Source organism: Gymnoscopelus microlampas (genome assembly GCF_963454915.1).
Source record: "Gymnoscopelus microlampas genome assembly, chromosome: 21".
In the NCBI taxonomy this organism is placed as follows: domain Eukaryota; kingdom Metazoa; phylum Chordata; class Actinopteri; order Myctophiformes; family Myctophidae; genus Gymnoscopelus; species Gymnoscopelus microlampas.
Window position 1 is genome coordinate 21343065 of NC_139958.1, and position 13629 is coordinate 21356693.

Sequence of the window (13629 nt, forward strand, 5' to 3'; positions counted from 1 at the left end):
TTTGAAGAAAAACAGTGTTCAGTGGGTGGTTCATATCATATACCTATTCGGGAGTAATGTCTTGTTTGTGGGATTTGGTCTTTCCTTTTTATGTATATGCCCCTGGTCTTGGACTTTTAATCAAGCTATATTGAACACTGTAACTTTACATATGGGGAACGATGTCAGACAGACGTTAACGCCAAACAAGACATAATGTTTAATATCTAATCTTGCAAATTCAGCAAATCTTTGACAGGACAGTGTGCAGTCACTTGATGTCTTAATAAGACGCTTAGATAATAGTGCCAATTAATTAATTGATTTAAAGTTGTATTCATTGATCCAAATGTATTACTCCATGGACCTAAAAAACTAAATCTTGACCACAGTTTACAAACAAATGTTAAATGGAAATAGTTTATTATTTCAGTGTTAGCAACTGTTTGGCAATATCTGTGAGTTGACACATGTAAGCTGATAACTGCAGTCAGTCAGTGATTGATCTGCCTCTTTGTAAAGTAAAGTAATCTATCTATCTATCTATCTATCTATCTATCTATCTATCTATCTACCTATCTATCTATCTATATTTATCCATCTATCTATCTATCTATCTTGTAGTTTTCAATTCAAGTACTTTCTCGATTCCAGTATAACATCATGCAGTGAATAGTGGCAGATTAAGTATTTAATTTAGTCAAATAGTATAGTAGGCTATATATTTTGTTTTAACAGTCCAAGATGAAACACAGAATCCACTGACCAGACAAACATGCTATCTAAAATTACAGGTTGAGATACCTTTACAAATACGTTGAATAATATATGACATGTTGCTATATAGACTAATACATGAGACAGATACAGAGGTGTGAAGAGGCCACAGGTTCTTATTAATCTTATTTAATTATTTTCTGTCTAGACTTCCTCAAGTCTGAGGATAGCTGTGCAAGTATAGGCACACAACATACATCAAACGCGAAGCATATAGGCTACAATAGGCTATCAATTTATCAATCGATCTATCTCAATACCTATCTCAATTAACAATGTAACAACAATATATACTTTTGCAGTAATTTGAAGTGGTGGTGCTCTCAGGAATACACTCATGCCAGAAAAGGCAACACGTGGACTAAAAACGCCTTGTTAAGTTGGACAAACTTGGACAGCATTACATTTGGCCAGGAGACCAAGGACCATGTCCAGTTATACGGGACGAGGTAAGTAAACAATAACTGATCATGTAGCCTATATACCAGGGGTCTTCAACAGGGAGTCCGCGACCCACAGGGGGTCATCAGAGTTACTACAGGGGGGCCGCCAAATCTTTGTTTGATAGGATTTTCTTTTTTTGATGGGGGGGGGGGGGGACATCAGACCAAGTACAGAGTGAAAGTTAACTATAAGTATTGACGGTTTAAGTGGTTAAATGTCTACAAAATATTTACATTAACATGAATCCAACGTATGTGAAATCTATGAAAAAGTGTAATCTGCAACACAATTTTATACAATATGTAGTGGGGGGTCCCTGCTTCATCTGTCTCTCAGCTAAGGGACTCCTTGGTCTGAAAAACGTTGAAGACCCCTGGGCTATACTCTTCTCTGGCCTGTTGAAACATAAGCGGACAGCGGACTAAATTAGACTAAATTAGTCATAGGCTAATCATTGAAATCGGACATCGTGAGCCAACAAATTGGTTTCCTTTTTTAAATTGCCAACTTTAGTCAACAAGCAAGGCGTTGTCTGTAATAATCCTACGTTTTCATTGAGCTATGTGAATGATTTATATTGCTAGCAGTTATAAAACTCATATAAACCTTTTATATAAAAGCGTCTGTTAGAAAACACTATTATAAAATGCAGGCAGTCTATTCTAATTTTTAATTTATCTCTTCCCCATTAGCTCGAGAAAAATAAATAAATATGTAATGTAAAAATATGCACTGACCTCAGGTCCATCAAAATGGAAATATTTGCCTAAATGTAAAACACTATCTCATAGGCCTACAATAAAATAGCATTAGTATAGATATATTTTGTGTACTTTTGTTAGTATGATATTTTTTAATCAAAATCTGCACTTTTGCCACAGCATAACTTGTAGCCAGGGTACATCCGTTGTGTATTTTGAAGTTAATTGCTTTGACTGTCAGATAAATGTTGGGGTCATCAGTGGTCATTAGCGCTTCAATTGCATCAGTGATGGAGTGGTGGTTGGTGGTGGGGGGGCTTGTTTATGTTTCATACCGTCAACCCGGCAGCATAAATTATGACTCCACCACGACACCTCAGCCTCGTCATTTTCTCTGAGTGTGTTCATATGGACGCTTAGCCTATCTAGTAGGCCTACCTACACACTGACACTATCCACTGGCTATATGTAGCTAATAAATGGACAACCACGTTTTACTGAAAGAAAAGCAACAAGAATGGTATCGGCTATATAGGCCCAAATTTGAGAGAAGATATTAAAATTAATTGTTTTTTTTGTGCTATTGCCATTATTGTGAGGTATAGGCCTAATGCCATAAGACATGGGGGCTGCTCACGACAAGCTCATCAACAAGCCAAACTTAAAAAAAAAAAAAACTTGGGTGAAACCAAGAAGAACAATATAGCACATTTTTACTGAGTTGAAGGGAAAGGCCTTTAGTTATTTTTATTTCAAAGCAATATCAACAGCACAGTTTTAATTCGGGATACTAGATTATTTTTTAACGAATCAGGAAACCCGTTTCCCTATTTGATCTGTTTATGAATGAACAGACTTCTAAAAGCAGGCTAGAAAACAATTAGTCTGGTTGTTTTTTATTCTCTCTCTCTCTCTCTCTCTCTCTCTCTCTCTCTCTCTCTCTCTCTCTCTCTCTCTCTCTCTCTCTCTCTCTCTCTCTCTCTCTCTCTCTCTCTCTCTGCTTGTGTGTATGCGTGCGTGTTTGCGCTCTTGAGCTGCCTTTTTTACGCGCGCGCGTACATAGTGCACGTGTGCGTGCGTTATTCCCCTGGGCTTTGACTCCACTTTAATATCCTGCAGGTTGATGAAGCTTGGCGGGGAGATTTTTTGACACACTCCGCTAGCAGCGTTAATAGCGCTGGGTGCACCCCCCCTCCCCCCTCCCAGCCTGGCCCGGCCCGGCTCGGACCGGCTGCCGTTTGATGTGGAAATGAAAGCTGGGAAATAAGGGCTAAAGAAAGGAGCGAGGGGGAAGCGAGGGACTCAAAAGGTTAAATTAAAAGCAATGGTATTCTTCTTACAGAGTCACTGATGCGGTCCATATAGTCAGAAGAGGTACAGGCGGCCAATGACAAGATGCGACGACCTGGTCGCAGGCTCGCAGCTGTAGCCCATGGGCTAGCCCACACTTCCCACTTTTGTTTCCCAAACAGTGTTTGGGCAAACACTGAGTTGGGACCTATGGTTGGGACCCATTTGGGTCCCAAGTTTTTATTGGTCACGAGTAAATATCCCCTTTTTTAAAAACGATTTAAAAAGATTATATAAACAAATACATTTTCAGAAAAAATACATAAAATCAAATATTTTTCAAAAGAACTTCATACATTTAAAAATAAATTCTAAAGAAATTCCATTAAAAACACTTTAAAGAAGTAGTGAAAATAGCAGATCTACAAGCTCAACGGGCAAGGAAGCGATGCGTTGTGAGCTTGTAGATTTGCTATTTTCTCTAGTTTGGGTCCCAGCAGACATCTTATTTCTCTTTTGGGTCTTGAGCTAAAATGTTTGGGAACCACTGGGCTATAATACTAGGCCTATCTACTGAATAAATATGACTTCATCTGCATCTTTTTCCCTTTCAAAACATCTTGTGCACAAATGAACAATATAGCCAAGGACTAACATATTGCTCTGCTTCATGCCGCTGACCATTCAAATGCTAAAGCGTAATTATCAACCGTATTTTAAAGCTTGGACCCAGACAAACAATGATGAACTCTCATGCGAGGAAACCCTCTGTGTTCAATAGGACAGTCCCAGGACTGAGGGGGGCATCCATCCAAGGATGTGGAGGAGTTGCTCTGACCTGTCTACACCAAAGGCTGTCAAAATTCTAGCTAGATCCCACTTATTTGGTCAGTTGCCTACTTTTATCTCTGTTTTAAACAAAAAATACTTATAGCCGATAACATCTTAACTCTGAATGTAACCAGATGTAACTCTGAGCGTTATGAATGGATACAATAACACGTTTTACTGTATGAAAAACATGACATTTTTCTTCTTACTGGTCGTTGCGATTGTAGATCGACTTTCAGGTTATTCGTGTTACTTTTAGCCTTTGCCTATGTCTCGACGTAATTTTCTTATTTACTTACAGTTTCTTTTTTATAAAACTATATTCATTTAATTCTTAGAGGTGGTATCAGTATGGGGTACACAGGTAATCAAATTTAAGGACATAATTATAGGTTGTGAATGTTCTTCATACTGGATATTCTTAATGCAGATTCTTGTGGAAGATTCAAACTGGTTTATTGTTACAAAATGTTTCATATTCCTCAATGACTTGATATAGTTATATACTTTGTAGCATAAATATTAATTTCAATTTATTTTGTCCTATCAGTGCTACAACATCAACTGTTAATCAGTAAGCAAAAGTTATATTTATCACATGGATAATAAACCGTTTAAGTGTGTGTGTTTGTGTGTGTGTGTGTGTGTGTGTGTGTGTGTGTGTGTGTGTGTGTGTGTGTGTGTGTGTGTGTGTGTGTGTGTGTGTGTGTGTGTGTGTGTGTGTGTGTGTGTGTGTGTGTGTGTGTGTGTCTGAGAGAGAAAGTGAGAAAGAGAGAAATGCGCACACGTGTGCGTACGTGTGTACGTACGTGCGTGTTCCTGCACATGTGCATGGGTGAGTGGGGGGGGGGTGTGAATGTTGCATATGTGTATGCGTGCATGCACATCTGTGTGGGTTCTGTGCATGCTAACCAACTGCCAACATGCACATGTGTGCGTGTAGGCGTGCGTGTGTGTGTGTGTGTGTGTGTGTGTGTGTGTGTGTGTGTGTGTGTGTGTGTGTGTGTGTGTGTGTGTGTGTGTGTGTGTGTGTGTGTGTGCGCGCGTGCGTGTGTGGTAGATGCAGGGGCAGGGGCTCAGGTTCCATGACATTTATGTGTGTTCATCCCCCTATCTCCCCCAGGTCATGGGGGTCTTAACCAACTAGGTGGAATGTTTGTGAATGGACGACCACTTCCGGAGGTGATCCGGCAGCGCATCGTGGACATGGCCCACCAGGGCGTTCGGCCCTGTGACATCTCTCGTCAGCTCCGAGTCAGTCACGGCTGTGTCAGCAAGATCCTGGGACGGTAAGGACAACACGCACCTTTCGTAACTTACTCGTACACAGCAAAACTCTCAGTGTTAATTTAACCCTTGAGAGTGTAAACATTTACCCGTATTTTTCCACACTCTCTCAGTGTTATTAACACTGAGAGAGATTTTACCGTGCATAGGATACTACTTATGGCCTTCCAGTACATTCTTTGCACACTGAAGGGAATTTTTAGGACAACAGGCACGGATTTGACCAATGCGTCAGACCATGCGTCAGACTTCTGACCCGATGGGATACCCATCACGTCAGATGTTGACGAGGACGTGATGATTTTACAATACTCTGCCGGTATGCAAATGTATGCAACTCGAACAGCACTGAGCCCGTGTTTCTGCAACATGGGAAGCTCAGACTTTCGGCCCATGTCGAGACAATCCTAGATTTCCTAGTCAAGCATCGAAGTAGATCATATTGTCCCATCCTGGCGGTATGCAACTTGAACGCCACAGAGTTGACAGAGCAGCTATTACGCCGCTCGGCACAGGCAATCGCTCGACATGGGTATACTCGCTCGGCTGGCGCGTTGCTCTGGCACACCTCATGGGGCTCAAGTCCACTTCTGATGGCATGCCTGCCTTGAAATGTCGATATTCAATGTATCCGTGGTTTGCAGAGATGTACAATGGCAATCTTTGAATTTGTTGGCAAACTCACTGAACCCCTTCCTACCTTGCATTCATCCCCACAGCTACTATGAGACAGGCAGCATCAAGCCTGGTGTGATCGGGGGCTCCAAGCCCAAGGTGGCCACCCCAAAGGTGGTGGAAAAGATAGCAGAGTACAAGAGGCAGAACCCCACCATGTTCGCCTGGGAGATTAGAGATCGATTGCTGGCAGAAGGAGTCTGTGACAGTGACACTGTACCGAGTGTCAGCTCCATCAACAGGTAACAAAGATAATCCCACCCCATGAAACTTGCACAATAGAATCCTCCAGATGCAGCTTGCACAGTATAATCCTCAGCGTTTCATTTGTTTGTGTATGCTCAGAAAGAATTAGAAATGGGTAGATTAACACTGAAGGATTTTACTGTGCGGCAGATGCAGTAACATTGGGGTTCAAAGCGAGATTGTAATTTTCTAAAATATGGGACAAAAGTATGTACAACTGACTGTCAGAGCAATAAAGTGTAATCTCCAAGATAGTTTTAGCGAATAAAATAATATGAAATGTATACTGTACATGTGTCTCTGTGGTTCAGCAGTCTCATAATGCTGGATGGAGTTGAATTCTTATGAAGTGGAGGACCATACTAACCAATTGTTTTGCATATAGCAATCTCCCCTACTGAACATTACACTTTAATTGTTTTATTTGGATCCAGAATCATTCGAACGAAGGTCCAGCAGCCATTCAATTTACCGATGGACAGCAAAGGCCTAAGTCCAGGACACACGCTCAGTAAGTCTCACTCCACCCCAACACACACATCCATCTATATCATAACATACATCAACACATTGTAGTCATGTGATGAGGGATTAAGCTCAGAGATCAAGTATACTCAATATTTCACAAGATTAGGCATGAGCCCATGCCCATGAGGCTACAACAAACATTGGTATAATAATGGTGATATTTACCCTCTTTTCTGTATGTCTCTTTCTCCCTCTTAAGTCCCCAGTTCAGCAGTGACCCCTCCAGAATCACCACAGTCAGACTCATTAGGCTCTACTTACTCCATTAGTGGGCTGCTGGGTATCCCACAGGCCAACGCTGATGGCAAGAGGAGCCTTGATGATAGTAAGTATAGATGAACACTGAATGAATCATTACAGACACACACAGTGACAGACAGTTATCTTTTATGGTTTAGGGCAGTGGTTCTCAAAGTGGGACCCTCAGGGTTCCTTGAGGGGGTACCAAATGGACCCTTACAGTTCTTTAACTCTGAGAGTGTACAAATGGAACCAAATGGACCCAATGGATACACTCTCAGAGTTATGGGGGTCCTTGAAATGAAAACTGTCTAGGGCAGCTATTCTCAACCTTTTTCATTTCAGTTCCCAGTTTGATATGCATTAGGTATTAATAACAGCTCTTGTCTGGTCGAGGATCAGGAAACTTCTGTCTACTTTTCACTCAAGTCGGGCGCTCGGGTGGCGCAGTGGTAAAGTCCCTGCCCACCACCATAGAGGTTATGGGTTCGAATCCACCGTGGCGCATCCGGCTATGTCGGGCATCTATGCAAACACAATTGGCCTGTGTTCGCGGGAGGGAAGCCGGGCGGGGAGGGTGATATTGGTCATTGCACGTCCTCCTACAGGCTGGGGTGGCACCTGTCAACAGGGAATGTTGAGTGGGAGGAGTAGGACGAAGGTTCTACGTCCTCCTGGTGGGGGCTCCCAAGTGCCCCCTGACTCATTCATGATTGCATCCAGGTGCACAAATCATGATTGTATACAGGTGCGCAACAAGGGGCTTTCGTACAGGGTACCCCAGTCCCTTTGGGCTCCCCCAGCTTAAATGGACCTGTAAGGTTCCATTGGTACATTCTTAGAGTTACAGACCACTTTGGTTCCTAATTATCATTAATTAGTTGGGGACCGACTGGAACCCCCTGAAGGACCCCTGGGGGTCCCCAGAGCCCACTTTGAAAGCCAGTGGTCTAGGGGAGTCGTCCTCAAGTACTAAGGAGTGAAGCGATCTTGCACACACTCGGGTTTAAACAAAACAGAGACTAGGCAAAATAATGCTGATTATTTAAAAACGTTGCTATTCTTGATGGGTTTTATATTGTCACAGGTTGTTTCCAAATATAGGCCATATTGCAATTTCACCACATGATGTTCTCTCGCAGGTATATCTTTAGAATAAAAAAGATTCTAAAGCACACCCATGTAGAGCATGTGCTGTCAGCAGCGATTTACACTTACACTTACAAATGGAACTATTTCTAATTTCTAATTACTTGCAATTTCACTTGCAATTTCAATCTAATCTTTCATGTAATAATCTATGTCACTCTTTAATTCGGTTTCTCTTCCTCTCTTTCCACATCCCTCCTTGTCCCGGCCTCCCCTTCTCTTCCCAGGTGATCAGGAGAGTTGTCGACACAGCGTTGACTCCCAGGGCAGCGGAGGCGTACCAAGGAAGCAGCTGAGAGTGGATCACTTCCCCTCTGCCCCCCAGCGCCTGGACTGTGGCTTTGACCGTCACCACTATCCCCCAGAGTCTTTCAGCTCAGCCTCCTCCAGCAGCAAGACAGAGCAAGTAAGACCAGTACACAGACCAGCGAAAGAGTAGATTCACAATACTGCAACACATTCTCACTCCCAACTCATATAATACTGACGCTTGGTCAGGACTCCATGGCGTTACTGGGTCAACGCACTGGTTACACTTCTAGCGTCACATTCCAACGTTCAGGGTGGTCCATATAAGAACTGGAGAGGGCACAGAAAGTCCCCACCCATGTCAACAGAGCATGCGCATTAGCATCCTCTAAGCGTCCTGGGTCACAAACTACCTCCATGAGCAAGCCAGTGCATCGAGCCCATTGGTCGAGCCATGAACTTGCGTCTTCCGGGTGTGGGCAAAAGTTGCAGCATCAGAGCTGGCCCTCTCAACTTTTGCTTCAATCAGGCCTTTAGCTCAGAGAATGATATGCTTGTTAATGGGTACAGTCCTTTAATAGTGTTTTCTTGTTCTATACTGTATATACGTGCACCATTTGCACTCACGCACGCACGCGCACGCACGCGCGCGCACGCACGCACGCACGCACGCACGCACACACACACACACACACACACACACACACACACACACACACACACACACACACACACACACACACACACACACACACACACACACACACACACACACACACACACACACACACACACACACACACACACACACTTGATCTACAAATAGCTAATCCCTTTGCATTGTCCCCAGACTTTGTACCCTCTATCCCTCATCAACGGCAACCTAGAAGAGACCAAGACTGGCCTGTCAGCATCAAACTCAGCCATTGGTCGGAATCTCTCAGCACACCAGGGCTACACCATGGTGGCCGGTAAGACTCTTAACCACTTAAATCCTGCATACTTCATTGACTGGATACCCCCCCCCAGTGTTCTACACTAGGCCCGGTCCTTTTTTCCTTCTTCACCAAATCTCTTTGCCAAAAATAAACGATCTATAAGCTCACAATGAGCTTGTATACCAGCTACTCTCGCAAAATGTTCACCCCAGATTAGATAGGTATAGGTAGGTAGATACAGTAGGTGGGTGGTAGGATGGTAGGATGGATGGTTAGATAGATAGACAGACAGACATGCTGCAATAAAACTCTTGCTTGGCCCACACAGGGACGCTGGTGTTGGTTAATGCTAAATGCTACCTTTTGACCCCAAGGTCAAGTCCAATGTGCAGAGTCGTTTCATCAGCAATGTCCGCATAGAACAATGTTTTTGCAACAGTGACAGGAAATTGACAGGAGATTAACATTACGTAAATGTTGTTTTAAGCCAGACATCTATGTCATTATGTTAGTGGCTTCAAGGAAACAGAATCAGAATCAGAATCAGAATCAATCAAAATTGTTGTTTGTTCAACACACTGCATAGGCTTCATCAGCTTGTTCTGCATGCTCTTGTGTTGTATAATTAATTAGCCTTATTACCACAAGATGCCCACAGCATCCTCCAAATGCAGTTTTTACAGATGTGGAGGACGTATGTCTAGTCTATCCTCAACCGCTTCTTCAAAGCACACTGAAACAAATCTATAACCATATACTGTAGAACCACCCTTCATTTTTGTTTTATTAATTTCAGTCTCAAGTCATTTTTTTGTTCTTTTGTGTTTGTAGTTACATTCATTCATATCAGTTATCCCATTTCTTTTCCATCCCCCGTCCTTGTGTCACCACCCACTGCCTGTGCCACCCCCAGACCACCTACAGCCCCTACCACTTTGTCTGAAACAGGAAATGTCTCCGGAAGTGACCAGCACAAGCCCCTCCCCAAACATGGCTGCCTCCAACTTGGCCTTTGCGGAGTTGCAGGCATTACAGAGTCCTGTTTCTGTCAGTAGCACCTGCAACGGCTCCAGCCATTTCCCTCATGCCTTCAACTCATTCTCCCATCATGCACCTGTGTATGGCCAGTTCAGCAGCCAGTCATTCATTGCAGGTAATAGAAACATCCATGTGCTATTGTTAATGTTAATTCACCCCTCCATTCACTTTCATAAAAACATCACAGTCCACAGAATCACCATTATGTATTTGCTCTTAAAGGACAACTTTGTTTTTTTACAACCAAAGTTTATGTTTTAGATTGTAATTAAAGTAAATGAAAGATGTATTAAAAAAATTCAATTTACTGCTTTCTAAAGTTTTAGCAATTTTCGCGATCTTTTTTTACAGTGGGCGGGGGCATTCTGTCCGGTGGCTAAATATGTATTTTTTTACACAATAACCCGGTGTTTTCTTTATTATTATTTACAGTAGCTATTCTAGCCCCTAATAACTCACATCTGGCCATCAAAGACCACAGGACCTTTTTTATTGTTTAAAAAAGGCATATTTAGCCACCGGACAGAATGCCCCCGCCCACTGTAACACATATCGCGAAGATTGCTAAAACTATAGAAAGCTGTAAATGAAAAAAAAAAGAACACTCATCTTTTATTTACTTTAATTACAAGCTAAAATATATACCTTGGTTGTAAAAAAAACAAAGTTGTCCTTTAAGGGAATTTCTGAAAGCTTATTTTAATCAATTTCAACCTGGCGTCCCTATGTTGGGCGTGCAACATATATATTTTTTCTTTCTCAAAAATAGCATATCTTGCTTAAATGTGTTGAAGTTGTGGGTTTGTAGATCAGCTATTGTTGTTATTCCTCGTACAATGTATATAGTGTATATAGGGTTTAAGTGGTTAAAGCTGCAATCCATAAATAAATAAAACTTTATTTTGACCAATCTGTATGGTAGTAACGTTTGTGCTCTTGTTGAATTGTCCAAAAGGGGGTTTTCACTTTCAGTCAGGTCTGTAAGCCAAACAAAATGATCAAGAAAACAAAAGGTTGCTACCAAAAGAAAGGTGTAAAGGTGGAGATACATGTTTCGGTTAAAAAACATTCCTTTTGTTATGTTCATGTGCGAGCATTCCTTTCGTATTCTTGGTTACAATATTATTACAATATATATTACAATATAACTAACACAACTGCAGTGGTTGCAGCTTTAACACTAAAGGTTTGATATGTTGACATTTTCTATCCAATAGTTTTTGAGTGTCATTTTGAAGACTTAAAATCAGACTTGACTTCTTCACTGGCAAATGTCAAAGTTGAACGTGTGTGTGTGTGTGTGTGTGTGTGTGTGTGTGTGTGTGTGTGTGTGTGTGTGTGTGTGTGTGTGTGTGTGTGTGTGTGTGTGTGTGTGTGTGTGTGTGTGTGTGTTTTTAGGTCGTGACATGGTGAGCTCCACTCTGCCAGGCTACCCACCTCACATCCCCTCTGGCCAGCCTAGTTACACCTCCTCTGCAATCACTGGCATGGTAGCAGGTAAAATACACTGACACAAGCACAAGTATATATGCTTAGACACAAACACACGCACGCACACGCACATGCTTGATTCTTATTTAAATGCTGTTTAAGTTTCTTAGCTTGTTTTCACCCAAATATAATTCCACTTTGTTTTGCCCCTGAGGAAATATGAAATTGAATATTCCATGTGGACAACTGACAACTTCTTATAATGCACAGACATACAATACATAGAACAATGTGTTGCGTTAAATAGAGATTAATGAATGAAGTCCATCAGGAAAAAACTAATCCTAAAATAAAAGAGCCGTATACAATGGAATGAGGAAGAATTTAAAGAGATGAAGAGAGTAAGAAATCGAAAGAGAGAAGGAGGGTGGCTGGGAGGGAGGCTTGCAGATTAACAGGGAGACTGAGTGGGTTAATGAGTTGCCTGGCTATGCTGGCGAAACGTGTGTGTGTGTGTGTGTGTGTGTGTGTGTGTGTGTGTGTGTGTGTGTGTGTGTGTGTGTGTGTGTGTGTGTGTGTGTGTGTGTGTGTGTGTGTGTGTGTGTGTGTGTGTGTGTGTGTGCGCGCTCCTGGGCCCAGGGGGTATAGGGAACAGGCTGAGGGTTCCGCCTAGCTGCCTGCACCCCCACGCAGAGCCCTCTGACCACACATTGCCATGGGAACCGGGGGGCCCATGAGAAGGAGGTGGGGGCATGGGATGGGTATTGGTTTGGGGGAGGAGGGGGCGTTAAGGGTGGCACAGTGGGTCTGGGTATGAAGAGAGGAGTTTGGTGTGTGTATATGTGCCCCATGTGTGCACCTGTGTGCATTTACATGTGTGCCTGTGTCACTATGACTGTGTATGTAGGGTGCGGTGTGCCGTTTTTATATGAAGTCTGTCCTTCGAAGCGCGAAATGAGAGGGTCTGATTTATTATTTTTCTGGTGGGCTCGCCGTGAGGAAGCGTTCATACACAATTACTCACAGGAAGGAGGGAGTCAGGCAGGCAGAGCCCATGGATTCAATCCAGCCAACATAATTACCAATTGGATATGGAATATAAAAAAATAAGAAGAAATAAAGATTGAGCATGAAAAGCTAATACAGGAAGTGTGGCATGGAGAGGAAAGGAGAGTTGGAAGACATTTTGAAGGAGTGAAAGCCGGATGATAGGAGGAGCTAAGTGCTGAACAGAGGACATGGCGGCTAGCCACATCCACGCACCATTGGGCCGAGGGATTTCACCCCCAGCCATCCACCTGCACCGTAGATTAATGGTTTACAGGCTGCTCTAACTGTCACTGAGTTATGAGCTTAAACTGAGCAGATGCTGGCGTACAGACAAACAAACCTAGGAACGCTAAAGAGCTCTTGGACAATGGCATTGTCTTAACCACATGAACCCTAGCGCGTCCCTTAGCTCTGGTCCATACCGTTAGCGAATTTGCTGATGACATGGACCAGAGCTAAGCGTCCCTATTCTGGGCATTTTATAATAGGCGAACATTTGGCAAAAATAGGTGAGCATTCCGTGAAAATATGCGAACGTTCGGCAAAATAGCAGATCAGCAAGCTGGTTATTTTAGCTATTTGACTTACAGTACAACAAAGCAGTGGTAGGCAAAGGTGCCACCATTGGCACAGGAAAGGGTAATCAACTGCACACAGGAATAAGTGTGAGAGAGAAGATTTTTATTTAAAAATAAAAACATATTTTTCTAAGTGTAGTCAATTGATTAAGTCTCCTCGCATCTGCATGCAAATAACCTCCTGCACATAGTACTTCC

At 42.7% G+C, this 13629-nt stretch overlaps 1 protein-coding gene across 1 annotated transcript in view; it reads left to right on the forward strand.

Annotated features, from left to right (window-relative positions):
* Positions 1-1183: 1183 nt before the first annotated feature.
* pax8 (paired box 8) overlaps positions 1184-13629 on the forward strand; it is a gene marked incomplete at both ends in the record, with an annotated part of 13905 nt that continues 1459 nt past the window's right edge. The window contains 9 exons of the mRNA XM_084046307.1: positions 1184-1205; positions 5146-5311; positions 6029-6226; positions 6665-6741; positions 6958-7083; positions 8375-8553; positions 9247-9367; positions 10248-10487; positions 11771-11869. Coding sequence (XP_083902433.1) covers positions 1184-1205; positions 5146-5311; positions 6029-6226; positions 6665-6741; positions 6958-7083; positions 8375-8553; positions 9247-9367; positions 10248-10487; positions 11771-11869 — 1228 coding nt within the window. The remainder of the gene's footprint in view (positions 1206-5145; positions 5312-6028; positions 6227-6664; positions 6742-6957; positions 7084-8374; positions 8554-9246; positions 9368-10247; positions 10488-11770; positions 11870-13629) is intronic.